The following is a 15545-nucleotide window of genomic DNA, read 5'->3' as shown; positions in this document are numbered from 1 at the left end:
GCTAAATCTGCCGCCGACCCTCAGCTCTCCCAGGACACCGTCTCACTCTGTACACTCTTGCATGAACACTTATTGGATATCAGACATGAGTCATTTCCAACTTATGGAAGCTGCTTGCATGTTTCATGTTTCCTGACATGATGAAGTCGTGAGTTCTGAGGTGAACATCTTTCAGTTTCTCAGGCTCTTGATTTGGTTCAGTAGTGAATCCTGTTAAGCGGGTGCCGTTGTCGTCCTCAGTGCTGCCCTCTGCTGGTCCGTTAGAGTTTAGAGAACTGAATGAGGTTCCTGTTGATCTCTGCCACGTTCCTACAACCTGGATCAGATAAATTAAAAAAAATGTCACTGATGTTTAACTAGAGACACTGATCCCTTTTCGGTTTTAGTGGCTTGACCTCACATCTCTCACCTGATAAAGCCATGGACAGACGGAACTCATCATTTAAGATTTGCAGTACTTCTCTCACTCCTTCCTCACCCTGAAAGATCACACAGGACCCTTAATTACTACAAAAGACAAAATACACAATATGTAATCCTATAATCTATCTATAAGATCAACATCATCAGTACACATCAGCTTTAGTTTTAAAGACGTGATCATTCTTTGCTACTGAGAAACGTATTCATTTCTGTAAACTCTGATTCTACATGCAGAGTAGGGGTGTTGATTTTGGTTCTGTCAGCAAAAGATAGTGAATCAAAATCTTGACTTTATGGATTTCATTGAGTTCAGACAGCTCTACAAGTTACATACAGTAACTTATTTGTTTAAATCAAGAGTAGTTTACCATGTAAACCTCACACCAAGGCCCTAGCTCCAACAATGTCAAGGGTAAACTTTAGCTGTCAAGGACGGGGGTGTAGTCTGTGGAGCCTGTACATGTGGGTTAGAAGCTAAACAGGAGAGGACATATGTTGCTAGATATATATTTCAATGAAAAGAAATGTGATTATAATCAATCTCAAAACACACACACACACACACACAGTATCACACAGTGATCAGTGTTGCAGTTTGTACCTTGTATGCAAGGCCCCACACTGCTGGACGGCCAATGAAAACACACTTGGCTCCCAAGGCCAGCGATTTCAGTACATCACTTCCTGTCCTGATTCCTCCGTCCAGATAGACCTCGATCCTGCCCTGCACCGTGTCCACGATCTCCGACAGTGCGTCAATCTGTCAGCAACAGAGGTGTGCTTTAGATGCTGGTACTGAAAGTGTAGACGTGTTTCATACTACACTTCACCACAGGTGTGAAACCATGTATGTTTCCACAGGCTAAGAAACATTTCACTCACCTGTATTTTGAAAGAGGATTACCAAAGCACTGACGTTAACAAACAACCTGCTGGGTCTGAGGAAAGCTGTGGCTACCTCAAAACCACAACAAGCTCATAGTATCTTCAACTCAGGTTTATCCCTGTCAAACACTAGTAGCCTATTAGTACAAGCACTACTGTTAGTGTGGGGAATGTTAAAGGAATTTGATATTTTGGCAAATTATTTATATTTGGCTTATTTGCTTTCTTGCTGAGAGTTAGATGAGGAGATCGATACCACTCTCATGTCTGTATATGAAGCTGAAGACAGGATGGTTAGCTTAGCATAAAGACTGGAAACAGCTAGCATGGCTCTGCCCAAAGGTCACAAAATCAGCCTACCTGCACCTCTAAAGCTCACTGAGCGACACGTCATATCTTGTTTTTTTAATTTTTAAAGAAACGACTTCTGGTTTTGTGCCGGACTATTTCACACAGAGCACAGTGACTTCCTGGAGTCTCCGCTTGTTGCTTGACAACCTCAATATGACAACAAGACCTCAGAAAAAATGTTAAACACTTCGGTTTTTACACAGTTGAAACGTACCAGATTGTGTTCATTAGTGAGCTTCAGGGGTGCTGGTAGTAATGGGAGTGGTATCAATGTTCTCGTCTATCCCTTTGCAAGAGCCTTTCATTTGAATTGCATTGCTCCTCGTACTACTGTCACTTGCACTAATCCTGCCACTACTAGTAAAGGAGAGCTACTGTTACTACTGTGCAGTAATGTTACTACTACTTGTACTTTTAATAAGTGTACTGCTACTACCACTGCTAAAGCCACGTCACTACTGCTACTACTGCTGCTTTGGCTGCTCACTTCTGTATTCTTTACTACTAGTACTTCTTATTCTGCTAGCATTACCTCTACAGATCCTATAACTGGGCTTTGTCATTGCTGTTGCTACCTGACGTGAGAATACACTTGCACCCCCTTGTATAAACAGACAATAGAACCAAAATGCTCTTTAATATAACTTAGGCAGTAACATGGCCCATAAGTACCGAAGCTGGGCCTCCGTCCAGCTGTCTCCCTCCATGGTTTGACACAATGATGCCCTGGACGCCATGCTCCACGGCCAGCTCAGCGTCCTCCTTGGTCAGGATTCCCTTGATGATAATAGGTAGACGGGTGATGGACTGCAGCCAGTACACGTCCTTCCAGCTGATGGAGGGGTCCAAGGTGTTGGCTGGGATCCCGTACTCCTCTGGGGCTGCGGTCTCCTGCTTGTAGTGCATGTGGTAAAAAGTACAACTGCTGTAAGTGTCCACTTGATATACAAATGTACTCTGGACGACTACTGCTGCTTGTACTTCTACTGGTAATGCCTAAACTATTGTTATGGGGCAACTTTGACGCTGCTGGTACATGGAGTTTGGATATTTTGTATATACGCCTTCACACAAGGTCACACAAGTAATTTCTGATGCACAATTACTTCCTGATGCTAACATGTGGTAAGCAATTAGAAGTCAAATTGATGCACATGTACTTAGGTGAGTAATAATTGTCTGCAGTTAACAATCTAGAAAGGTAATTATATGGCAGCAAAATGTGTGTAAATTTGTGAACAAAACATCTAGAACATCTAACACACAAACATAAAACTATGAATATTTCACTCAATATAAATGTGCAATATTACATCAGTGATGTAGTGAATCAAGCAGCCTTGTCTTACGTATCTTGTCTTTTCTTGTTTGACCTGACTTGTTTTTGTCTGTTCTTGTTCAGTCTTATCTTTGTCTTGGCTCATTTAATCTTTTCTGATAGGTCTCTACATTTTTTAATAGTATGCTGAATATGTTGAAAAAAAAAAAACTGTTACCTGGAACACGCCATCAAAGTTCTTGACCTTGAGGTGCGGTGGCAGCTTGAACTGGTTGCGGATGTCATTGCGGCGCTTTCCGGTGTAGGGGACGTCCACGGTGAGGACCAGGGCCTTGTAGCCGAGCGCCTCCACGCGGTGCACGATCTGTTCAGACAGCTTCCGGTCCCGGTACACATACAGCTGGAACCAGCGGTAACCGTTTGGTGCTGCTGCCACAATCTCCTCCACTGAGCAGGTGGAGTAAGTGCTGGTGATGTAGCAGGTGTTCAGTGCCTCTGTGGCTGTGAGGCGGAAGTTGAGAGATGATTACTGTGGTATAAATTACATGTAGATCTGAGAAGTTCAGTGTCGCAGTAAGCACAAGTACGTCATTTCTGGGTACCCATGTGCATCAGACTATCAGAAATGAATTATGAGTGATATTAATAGTTTCCTCCTATACTTTACTTGCATCAGGTATCAGTTCTACTAAAATGCAGTGACACCCAGTGGTGGAAGAAGCTTTCAGATCCTTTACTTGAGTAAAAGTACTAATACCACACTGTGAAAATAAAGTAAAAGCACTCATTATGCAGTAAAATGTTCCCTGTCAGTGTTTTCCTATTATATATGATGTTTCTGGATTAATATTACTGCTGCATTAATGTGTATTTTGCATTTTACTGCTGTAGATGTTTAAGGTTGAGCTCATTTTAACTACTTTATTCATATTTGTAGTGTTGCTGTCCTGTGAGAACCACATATCTCTAAAAAGTCAACTTTTCATGAGCTCAGGAAAAACAGCCCTATTTTCAGCTTTGTGACAATGCATTTTCCAGCTAATCCAAGGAGGGTTTCATATAGTTACTATAATTTAAGAAAGAGGACCCATAATGGAACACACAAATTTGGAGATACATGGTTTTCATTGGACAGGAAAAGGATGAAAAATTGTAAATTGTAATTGAAAAGTAACTAATAATTAAAGCTGTCAGACAAATGTAGCGGAGTAGAGGTATACAGTTGCATAAAAATAGTACAAGAACCTTGAATTTGTACTTAAGTAGAGTACTTGAGTAAATGTATTTAGTGACCCACACACACCCACACCCACACCCACACCCACCCCGAGCTGTGGCCATCTCTCCTTCATGCCAGGCCAGGCAGTGAAAGGCAGTAGGCGCGATACCAACTGGAAAGCTGATTTCTGTCCCCTGCACGGTGGTCCGTGTGTCGCTCACCGACACATCCCGCAGGATACGAGGCCTCAGGCGGATCCTGAGAGTGAAGTACAGACGGACACGTAAACAATAACACATGGCTCAGGTAGGTGAGGGTGTTCACTAGGAACACTCAGGGAAGGGCATGTTATGACCAAGTAAAGAAATAGAGGAGGTAGGATGGGGCGATGTGCTTAAAATTATTTTCCTCTCTTGGAGACAAAACATCTTGACCTGACCATGGAAAGCATTGCAAAATCTTCTTATCCAGTATTGTCAGATAAAGCCATTCGCTTCAGAGAAATCCTTCTTGAGATGACAACATGCTGTTTTCGCAGGACAAGTCATATTTCTTTGAAAAAGAAGAGACAGAACTCTCTGGGAAGCTATGACTTGACATCATCTTTCCTCAACCTTTACTCCTGCTGGGGATAATTTCTAACCTGACCCCAAATGCACCAGCAAAACAAATCCCTAGTAACAGGCTTGTTGTAGCAAAAACATATACGTCTAGAACCATCACAGTGAGTCTATCAGTCTTTATGGAGACATTAGGAAAGCTGAGAGGAATGCACGAAGGGAAAGTTCTGACAAGATAAAAACATCATGTGTCTTTGTCTCATTGGTAACACAACTTCCAAAACAGTTCCTTATTCACTACAGGGGGTTGGAGGAACAGCGCAGCATCAGCACTGGGTAAAATGCAACTGCCTGTTAGTGATTATAAGCACACATACTGTATATACAGAAATCAGTTACAGCAGTCCAAAGTCCACAAAAGCTTGAATTTATGGCCTTTTAACAGGCTGTGTCCTCGATCCTGCGATGTTTAGTTTAAGTATTAAAACTGTTTAAGCATAATTTATGTCAGCCCCCAGTGGTGAACTTTTATGTTATTCAGCACATCAACACAGCGACTTGAGTTTAGGTTTAGTTTCTGTGTCACAACACATATTGTACAATGACTGTCTGTAGCCATAAATGTCATGAAACATATTGTTTACTCTCTGTGCTGTCATGTTTGCTGCAGATAAAACGAAAAGGGCCGTCTTTAAATATCAAAACACTATTGAGAAACTTTTGTTTGTATTTGTGATGACCTTGGATGTTACTTTTCCTGCCGTACCTTTTGTAAGCCAGTAGATTGTCGTCTCTGGTGCAGCATTCGTCTGCTCCAGCTGCATAATAATCCCAGGTGGCCTTTGAGAGATGCTCCTTAGCATACTCCTCAAAGTCCGTCAGGCATACCATAGCCATCTCTGCACAGCGACCTCCCTCTCTGTGTGCGAACAGACGCTTAATGATATCAGTAGGTACAATAAAACGGCAGAAAAGGAAGGAGATAATCAACCAATCAAAATTCTTACTTTTTGTAGATGCATCAATAAAACATTTCAAGATAACTAATTTCACCATGCACAGACTGTATGAATAATAACTGACTGAAAATATAGAAGTTCAGCATTCAAAATATCTCTTTACTCAATGCTAAACACTGCTGACTTTGTTAAACATAATTACTTTATTTCCAGTCTTTACCACATCCAGTCACTTCTCATAGTTTTTCCCGTCCAATGCCATCTGGAAACTGGATTTGTTGCTTTGCATGTGAGACAAATAGCTGCAGGCACCAACAGCAAACAGACACTTCAAGTTCAAAATGAAAAACTACTCTATATGCAAGAACTTACAGCTTCGAGACTTACCACAAATGATTGATCTTTCATAAACAAAATCCCTCACTCTCACATGACACAGCCTCCGTGAGGGACTGAAGTTGCAACATCACTGCTCAAACCGAAGCTGCCCCCGTATCAGCAAATGTAGTGCAATCACGCAGTCAACAAGTCAACAGTCAAGCTTCCACACTTTGACATCTGAGCAAGTAAAGCGACTTTTAGTTTTTCTATTTGGTTTCAAACAGAGATGAATCCTTGTGTCTGTGTCAGTCCTTGTGTCCACAGAGCTGCTTTTGTGTCAGTCAGAATCAAACTTTCATAAAGCCACTATGAAAGCCACTGACAGTGTATGTGACCCGAGGACGACCCCTGCTCTTATTGTGTTTACACAAGCTGGAAATGTGCTGATGGTGACTCCAACTATAGTGAGGACAAGAGGCGTCTGACACAGTGCTCTGTGGTCCAGATGGTCCATAGAGTGGGCTACATATGGACATACACGTTTACACGCTGCACGCACGGGCCTACATGCTAACACATACAGTACGTACAGGAGATACCGCTGCTGACATGTTAGTAATCTTCACATTCGTAACAATTTCAAATAGAAAACAATGACTTCAATCTGAATAATTTCCTCATTGAGGCATAACTAAACAGTGAATCATTAACCACACTTTGTCTTCTGCAGATGGCGTAACTGTTGCACACACCAGCTGGAGAACATTTAGTCAGGACTACCTAGACCTGGAAGAGCTGTCCAGATCCTCATTGAAGTGCACGGTGCAATACCACAATGTAAAAACACTCCATAACCATAAATAAAAGAATAACAATGCATCATATCCTATATGCAGGTTTATACATAAAGTAGTAACTATGTCAAAAGTACAAGTTTCTGTGTTTTTTTTCGAATTCAAATAAAATAATTAAGTTACTATCCACAATTTTGAGGACACAGAGGACATGTTCTACGTTTTTGGGGGGCCTGGGGTGCAGTGTACATTTTCCAATGTAAAGTTGCACAAAGTGGAAGCACACACCTCCACTGGGCCTAGAAATATTAAGAGGAAAAATGTATAGATATAACTATTTGGAAACGCCGGGACACTCCAACAGTTTTTAAGAAAAGTTGAATTAATTAAACATGGCAAGGGTTCAAATTAATATTTAATTTTACAGACTTGCTTGTTAAACTTGACGTTTATTAAACTAGAGACATAAGACATACAGGTTACAGGTGACTGCTTTTCTCAGTCGGCTGATGCCTTGCAGGTAGGAAACGTGGTGGAAGATGGCCTTTAGGTTGTCGGAGGTTCCCATAGTTAGCATAGCATATGAACTAAAGAAGGGAAGGAGGGCGTGTGAAACTCACCGTAAACTTTAAACGCACCCGTTGTCACCTCAGCTTTGTTACAGCTGCGTCTAGAACAAATCTGCCGTATCCAATGTCTGTGTGCCTTCAAGTCGAGCTGTGTCAATATTATGGCTACCTACATCCATGGGCTGTGTTCATGAGAAGACTCCGTTTAAATGACGGATTTAAGCGAAATTCACGGGTCCTCGACGACTGTCTTCACGACACATGTTAGCACCTCTGTAAGTTACAGTACCTTCAAGCTTACTTTTACATTGTTTGTTGTCTAGTCTGCTGTTTTAGTTTCTAGACACGGTGTTGAAATGTAAAATCAATCGCATATTTAAGCTAGCTAACAACCACAAAAAGGCGTCCATTTTAATGTCAGTTGCCTAGCAACCGCGGTCCCGTGATTTCACGACTTGTTAATGCCTCATAAGGATTTGTGTACTCGACTTTTTATGTCGAAAATACCTCACAAATGGCCCACACACACACACACACACACACACACACACACACACACACACACACACACATGATGTGTGATGATGATGATGATGATGTGTGTATATATATATAGTATATATATATACTGTGTACAGTGTGTAGCATAAATTTCAAGGCACCCTGTTTTGACAGAACAAGGTCAAATGTTTTTTTTCATTAAACATTAAATATATATATATATATATATATAAAACTATTTTGTTTATTATTTAAACATTTAAGTAATTTATCAGTCAAAAAGGCCACATATTTGCTGGCTCCAGCTTCTTACATGCTAGTATTTGCTGATTTCCTCGGCTTGATATCATCATTGTTAATTGAATATTGTGGGATTTTGGACTAAACAAGCTATTTAATGGTGTCACCTCATGCTTTTGATGGACATTTTCACTTTTTCTACAATGAGAAAAGTATTAATTGCATAATGAAAATGATCATTCGTTGCTGTTGTAGTCTTAAGTAAACTGAGGAGGCACCCATGCAGGGTGTTGGGCTCAGACACAACGCCTTAAAATAAGTGTAGTTCTATTTTTACCTATTGTGTAAACTGTACAGAGGAAGCACCTTATTCTTGTTGAATGCACGAGTGACTTGAAAAACATTCCAGTAAGTAATAATAATAAAAGTCTGTGTATACTGTTGCTAATAATGATAAAAATTCTCACCATCACTCAGCAAAACTGCCATGGCCCCTTTTTACCACTCAACAATCAACTGATTGATAATAATTTTACAAATTAATAATCAACAAATTAGTGTAGATTAATTAATGAACCCTAACCCTAACTACATAATTGAAAAAACACACATATATTATACAGTATGCTTTGTAATAACAAGGTATATAACAGTTAAAAGAAAATAGATGGAAAAGTTGACAATATGTCTTTTTTTGAACACAAAATTTAACCTTTTGTTAAGAGGTTTTCTACATAATGAAGACAAAGATCCTGTTGTGTCAATAGTTTACCAACAGTTTTTTCTTTCTGAGCATGCAGACATTCTAATGTGTGAACGTTTACTCACTGATTACAAGTGCTCATTCTCTCTTAGTTGAACTTCCTCTCTCCCGACAAACTCATAACCTGTGAACAGTCCACAACCAAAACAGAAAGCACAGGGGTTACTGCTACTGACAATACTGATACTACTACTACTACTACTACTACCACAAATCCTATGCCACAAATGGTGATACCAATACTACTACAGTTACAATATAGCTGCGATAGATACTGATGATACTACAACCGCAAATGCTAATTTTAGTAAGGCTACTACTTCTATGAATACTGATATTGGAGGATTATTACTACTACTACTATCAATACTACCTCAGGTTCATGGATATTAAAATCCCCAACCCTGCTGTTATAATTTCTGCCACTACTAGTAGTACTACTATCCAGTATACCTCATTACAGTAGACGTGTTGGAATTATATTTTACATTTTTTAGATGCATTTATAGATTTTATACAAACAGAATAATAATTATGAAAAACAACGACAAATTACTGCATATGTGGGAATGTATATGTACATGCATATATGTGTATTTGGAATTGTTTTTGTCCTTTGTTCTTCCTATTTGATCTAAATTGTTCAGTTTATATTATTATGTTTACTCTGACTTTTACTAAAACTACTAGCAATAGTATTACAGTTACAACACAGTCATGGCGTGTACTTTATTAGCTGTATATTAATTATACCTGGACATTTGCTTTTCTTTGTATATTGAACATAGCATCCTTATATTACACATAGTATTATAGTACATACAGATACTGTCATCCTGTAAAACCTCTCTACTATAAACACTACAGTATAAGCTTTCAACTATGAACACTTGAGGGCAGTGCAATACTGAATGAAAGTCCATTCTTAAAGCTCCATTTAACATCTGTGAAGCAGGTAAACACAAGCAGAATTTCATTTATTAATGTGTGCGTGTGTCAGTACTGCACACTACACACTCAGTGTTGCTATAGAAAAACTATAGTTGACCTCTGATGTCACACCTGTTACTGTTGTAAACACAATGTCACACTACACACTGTACAGCACTGCACATACCTGCTTCCTGATCCTTTGTAAGGTTACACTAGAACGTGTTTCAGGTTCACTGTATCTGTATTTACATTTTTCTTTTACTTTTTAAAGAAATACTTCAATAAGGCCCATGTGAGTTCTTCAAAATAGTTAGAATTCTTAAAATAATAACAGAATAATTAGTTGTGTTAAATAATATCTGTACTCTCGTATATATATATATAATTTAGTGGAAAAGCTTTTTGTTGTCCCTCACTTTAAATTCATAAAACACAATATATACTATATACATTTTTTTCTGAAATTTATTTTACCATCAGGCAGTATTGCTATGGTTTTATTTATTATTTTTCATTGTTGTTATTTATTGTAGGTGTATTTTTTTCCCAGTGTGGTTGGACGTGTGTGGTGAATGTGAGCCTCTGTCCTGTGTAGGCTGTGAAAGGTGTCGGCCATTTAGACCCACTGAATGGCTGCTGGGAGCACATTGTCCAGGTGAATTTCTAGAATACCTGGTGTATGGTATTTAGTGTGAAATGCTAAACAAGGTGAAGATTTAACCAGCTTCTGTTCTATAGATTATTTGTTGTTGGTCACACAGGCCCGTTTACATTTCACTGGTTAGGAGTGCAGCTCATCACCAGCAGATAAACACATCCTGACACCTTGTCGCTATTATTATTTTATCTGGTGAAAAAACACTGGGTGTCTATATTTGGGTAAAAGCTAAACAACTGAAAAAGTAGAATCCAGTTAAGTGCACACAGTATAAATAAATACAGTTACTGAAGTGGATAAAATCAGTGTCTTACCTTTATCTGAGCTATTTGGCCTACAGGACGTGGTGGTTCCACTCTCATTTGACAGGGTCGTGTCAGAGGGCAGTCCAGCCCCCTAACCCTCACCCCCCATCCTACCTCCCCCAGCCCCCAGCGCACCCCTCTCTCCCTCCTCTCCGTGTGATACTCCGCCCACAGTGGCTCAACACCAGCTAAGCCTCTCGTCAGCACTCTGGGCCCCGGCCTCTCTGTGTGCCAAAAAACACCAAAAGCTTGCCCAAATCAATTGTTCATAGGAGCAACAAATACCTCCCCTTCTCCTTCTGTCCTTTGTTATTCTTTCCTTCCTGACTCTCATCCTTCCTCCCTTCCTTCCTCCTCTCATTTATTCCATCCTCCTTCATTCCTTCCCTTGCTTCATCTTTCCCATCTTACCCTCTTTTCTCCCTCACTTGTCACCCTCAACTTCCTTTTTGTCTTTCTTCTCCCCATCCTTTGGTTGCTTTCCTACCTTAACACATGCAAATATTTGTCTTTGCATGTGTGTTCTAATCAAATATAAGAGACAAAGGCTAAAAAAAAAAAAAAAAAAAAAAATTGTGAGGTGCCAGGGCCCTTTCTGGAAATGTCAAACTTAGGAGTGTGGACTTTGACAGGTGTTTTGAGGGTCTTTACATATAAAACACAGATGTCCCAACCTTTTGATATCATGAGCTTGTTATGTTAGGGTCCCCACCTGTAAATGATGGATCGATGGCAGGATGTGAGAGAAAATGGTATGAAAGCCACAGTGTCTCAGCTCCTAGCGGACGAAACAAAGAGCGCCTCGAGAAGTTGTTTGAGCATTTTAAAACAGCACTGAGGTGCAGTGATGTTAAATTAGATTCTCTTACTCTTATTCCATTACGGCTTTTGAATTGAATTTACTCTTTGTAAATGTAATATCTTCTGTAACAAAACCTGGCTTCTTGAGAGACGTCTGTCTTTCTGTACGTGTCTCTGAATTTATGTGTTTTATTATGGCTTTAACCCGAAAGGCTGTGAAGGTGGAGCCAAAGGCTAAATCAGACGAGTTGGACCTCCACGGGGAGGTGTGGGTGTTACCTGCACCGAGAGGAGGTGCAAATTGTGTTAATCCACAGCTGGCCTCGATGCCTAATACCACGGAGTTAGATCTGGCTCCGGGGCCGCCGTATTGGAGGTACTGGATGTTCAGCTGAGTGGAAAACCTCTTCCACATGCTGGTTGAGGCTCTGCCCCGAGGCTGCGGCCCAGCTCGCCGCGGCACATGTGTGTTGAATTGTCAAGGTGTTATCATGCCCTGGCGAGGCTCAGAGCTCCTCCACCTCTGTCTCACCCAGGTTTATTATCAGACTAAATACAGCAGAGTCCACGGGCCGCAAATTCATGTGGCAAGGCCTCACCTGATGGCTGTCCATCATGGTTTTAACTCTCCACACACAGGCCAGAGAAAGACGTTGACATTTTTATTCATGTATTCAATTTTTAGCTGGAAAAAGAGCAAAGTGATGTTAACCCTCAGTTCTTAGACCCTCAGTTATCTGAATTGATCCCTCTAACACAAATGTGTTGTGTCGGCTAAATAAATAAAAATGACTTCACTTGATAAAAGAGCTAAAAAAAAAAAAAAATACAACAAAACAATCAAAATGAGAAACACTGTTCACAGGGTTTCACGGGCTGAGATGAAGATCATTGATGTTAAAAAGACCTGTTAATGATTACAGTTTTGATGCTGCAGTAGAAAATGCGCATATAAACGTTTAAACCCTTTGAAATTGAATGATGAATTGTTGGTGCCTGTTAGACGGTGCAATGTATTCTGACTTATTTTCTCTTGTTTGAGTTCTATGAGTTGAGCCTGATGGTTTTTGTTGTAACTGAGTTAGTCACATAAATCCATTATGTTATGTCTCTGTGGTGTTGTTACTTGAAAAGGAAACGTTATAAGTTATCAATGCAGTTTTCCTTGCTTTGTGAATTTTAATTATAAAGTCGATTGCTTGTGAAATTAGAACATTTGTATTGGAATCAGTGTGAAATATTATCAAACCACTGTCTGATTCTTTTAGTTAGCTGAAAGTCGGAATAAATCTTATTTGAGGTAATTGTAATTGTTTATTGTTGTGTAATTGTACTTTTTCTTTTTATTTACATTTTTGGGAAATAGTTTTTTTCACCTGAACACAAGACGGATGGATACTAGACTTTCACTTACCTCATTTGATAGTTTTGATGTTGGATTCAGTATTTTACTGGAAAAACTATCCTGAAAATGTACATGTACATATTTTTAAAGTTATGAGTAAGACTTAATATCTAGAGGTTTTGGCTCTTTAGATGAGAAACACTTTTTTTTTAAATAATGCTCCAAGTAGACTTTTTAAAACTGGAATTTTAAGTTTATTGTAGTTGTTTTAATTATTTTGTTATGGAGGAGCTGGCTTAGAAAAGTAGCATGTTAGCTGCAGCATCTCTGTGTCCCAGTGGAAAGCATTGTTCCGAGTGCCAAAGCAAAGACAAAGGAGCGAACACATCAGTGGCTGTAAACGTCATGTCGCGGCTGAGTGATGGATGTCCAGAGCATTTGATGTCTGGGAGAGATCTGAGCATAACTGGCCGTCCGCAGTCACGCCATTTCAGACTCATGATTCAATCCATACACACTGGCAGCGCGCAATTTGCTTGCATCTACCAAGGGGTGGTGGTGTTGGTGTGAAAGTATTATTTGTGCTCAGTCCCCCCCCCCCCCTTAGATGAGGGAGGTGCATGTCATAACGATTCATTCCTCCCTGAAGCGTGCTTGAAGCTTTGAAAACTCGACTGTGAACTCTTCTGTGAGTGCATTAAGACGCTGACTTTCACTTGGCTTTCCATGCTGCACATAAACGCTGTTTCCTCTTTATGTGTTCTTTTTGTAGTCTTTAAGTTGTGCTTTTTTTGTGGCGAATGTCAGATTGTTCTCTTTATTCATGTGTCCAGAGATTGTTTTTGAGCCCCGTCCTGTGAAGTTATGTAAAAGGAACCTGATGTCTTCAAATGGAAATGCAAGTCAGTGTTTTCCAGGAAAGGGTTAGTTGGACATGACGTGAAACAGGAAGTAAAGCTTATTGAAAAGTAAGTGTGAGGGAGTCAGTGAGATGAGAGGAGACATTTAACTAATTTCAATCAATTTTTATTTTATTTTTAATCTCTTGACGACAAGTTGCTCCTCTTTATCCATGATTGGAAACTCAAGACTAAAGTTATCTTAGTTGCTAAATTGTCAATTGTTGCTGATCTTTTAATGTAACAAACTTACGAAAATGTCCAAAACGCATGATGTGTATTTTGACATAATGCTCATTTTGCTCATTTTCATGAGGATATTTGATATTTATACAATATCCTGAATTTGACTCTGAATTTGGCTGAAGGGTAGCATGTTTAATAATACGGTAGTTTCATGTAAAGATGCCTGCCTTACCTAAATGTCCCTCCTGACTACTGTTTGACTTGTTCGTACGTTGGTGCGCACAAATTGCCATTGTTGTCATCCTTTGTGGTAGCTCATTATGCAGCATCAGGCCAATTATCAGTTACTTATTTTCTGAAATCGCAAAATGACATTCAGGACCTTTTCCCGTATCCTGCACATCATCGGAACGTTTAGTTCTGCAGCTCTAGTTTAAAGAAGGGCAGACTTTTGACAGCTCGACATCTACTTTGGAAATCTGTGGCGACAGAAGTCAAGACAGAAGGCCGTTCTTTGTGTTGCTGCAGCCGACCCCTGTGTTGATACAGTTTACTGTCATCTCTTATTAACACCGAGTGATATCTAATTTGTCATCTATTACTAATCTGAGTGCTGCATCGGAACATGCAGAGATGGCCTGAGGGAAAGTGTGTGTGACCGTGATACTTCTTAGCTGTCCTCCACAGCTGGTTGTGTTGAGCAGCTCCAGTTCTTCAGTGCCGTGCTTGACTGACAGCAATTATGGAAGAAGAAGAGTTTCTTCTCACCTCCTGGAAACACATTTTCTCAGCCCTTTTCTGCTTCAACCACTTCTGGTGTCTCCACCACTCTGTTTTGTAGCGCACCAGTAGAAGGATTTTAAGTTCTTTATTTTAACCCCCCACTCTAATACACACTGCCTTTTTTTAAAAAATGTGTGAACTTGAATGTACTACCTGATACTCAAAATATAAACCCCAAATATGGTAAAAGGCTTTCTCCAGGTCAGATTTAAGTTATTTAGATTATTTAAGTAAGAAACTGCTGCTGGTCCTGCCCGCAAGACTGTGCATTTTATTTGTAAGCAGGGATGTAGCTGAACTAAACTATACTTAAAGAAGGATGTATTTTATGTGAGCATAGATGATCTGAGATATACTGTTTTGTTTTTTTTTTCCTTTTCCCTCCACCATGCTGTTTATGTTGCTTATATATAACACTTAGGAAATCCTCTGATTTCCTGCTTTGTGTTAACAGTGTGGAGTGACAGATGCTTTAAATCACAGTTGAAAGTAACTGATAACTTGGTTTCGGGGTGTTTGCAGTGGGCACAGATGAGAAAAGTGAGTGTCTCGGCTTCAGAGACCGTTAGCGTACGTGCTGTTGTCATTCTGTTTCTCTCTGTCTTTCAGAAAAACACTCTGCCGAATAATCACTTATTTTCTCCTGGAGGAAATAATGTTCCATAATAAAAAAAAGAAATCCTTTGAAGTTCGGGGGGTGGGGGGTGGGGGGGGTGAAAGCTCGACTTGAATCTTTGTGTCCTCATGCCTGGCTGTGTGAACCCTTTTACT

At 39.9% G+C, this 15545-nt stretch overlaps 1 protein-coding gene across 2 annotated transcripts; it reads right to left on the bottom strand.

Annotated features, from left to right (window-relative positions):
• Positions 1–123: 123 nt before the first annotated feature.
• On the bottom strand, positions 124–8946 carry hao2 (hydroxyacid oxidase 2 (long chain)). 2 transcript variants are annotated; one of them, XM_070914935.1, is made up of 8 exons: positions 8930–8946; positions 5484–5636; positions 4264–4415; positions 3156–3439; positions 2332–2553; positions 1025–1183; positions 410–479; positions 124–316 (listed from the first exon to the last, which is right to left on the bottom strand). In XM_070914935.1, the coding sequence occupies exons 1-8, from the start codon at positions 8944–8946 to the stop codon at positions 261–263; spliced, it is 1113 nt and encodes a 370-aa protein (XP_070771036.1). In that variant the 3' UTR covers positions 124–260. The 2 variants fall into 2 exon arrangements, with proteins under 2 accessions (XP_070771036.1, XP_070771037.1); XM_070914936.1 differs by lacking the exon at positions 8930–8946 and having other exon boundaries at positions 2332–2550; positions 3183–3439; positions 5484–5614.
• Between the last annotated feature and the right edge of the window lie 6599 nt (positions 8947–15545).

Source organism: Enoplosus armatus, chromosome 11 (genome assembly GCF_043641665.1).
Source record: "Enoplosus armatus isolate fEnoArm2 chromosome 11, fEnoArm2.hap1, whole genome shotgun sequence".
NCBI classification, from domain to species: Eukaryota; Metazoa; Chordata; class Actinopteri; order Centrarchiformes; family Enoplosidae; genus Enoplosus; species Enoplosus armatus.
The sequence above is the reverse complement of the archived record's forward strand: the minus strand, read 5'-3'. Positions and strand labels throughout refer to the sequence as shown.

Excerpts from the sequence above, each read along its gene's own strand:
- hao2 (XM_070914935.1), bottom strand. Across the intron at positions 1,184-2,331 it reads TGGACGGAGGCCCAGCTTCG|ATTGACGCACTGTCGGAGAT; the intron begins GTACTTATGGGC and ends TGTTGCTGACAG. Across the intron at positions 480-1,024 it reads TGTGGGGCCTTGCATACAAG|GGTGAGGAAGGAGTGAGAGA; the intron begins GTACAAACTGCA and ends GTGATCTTTCAG.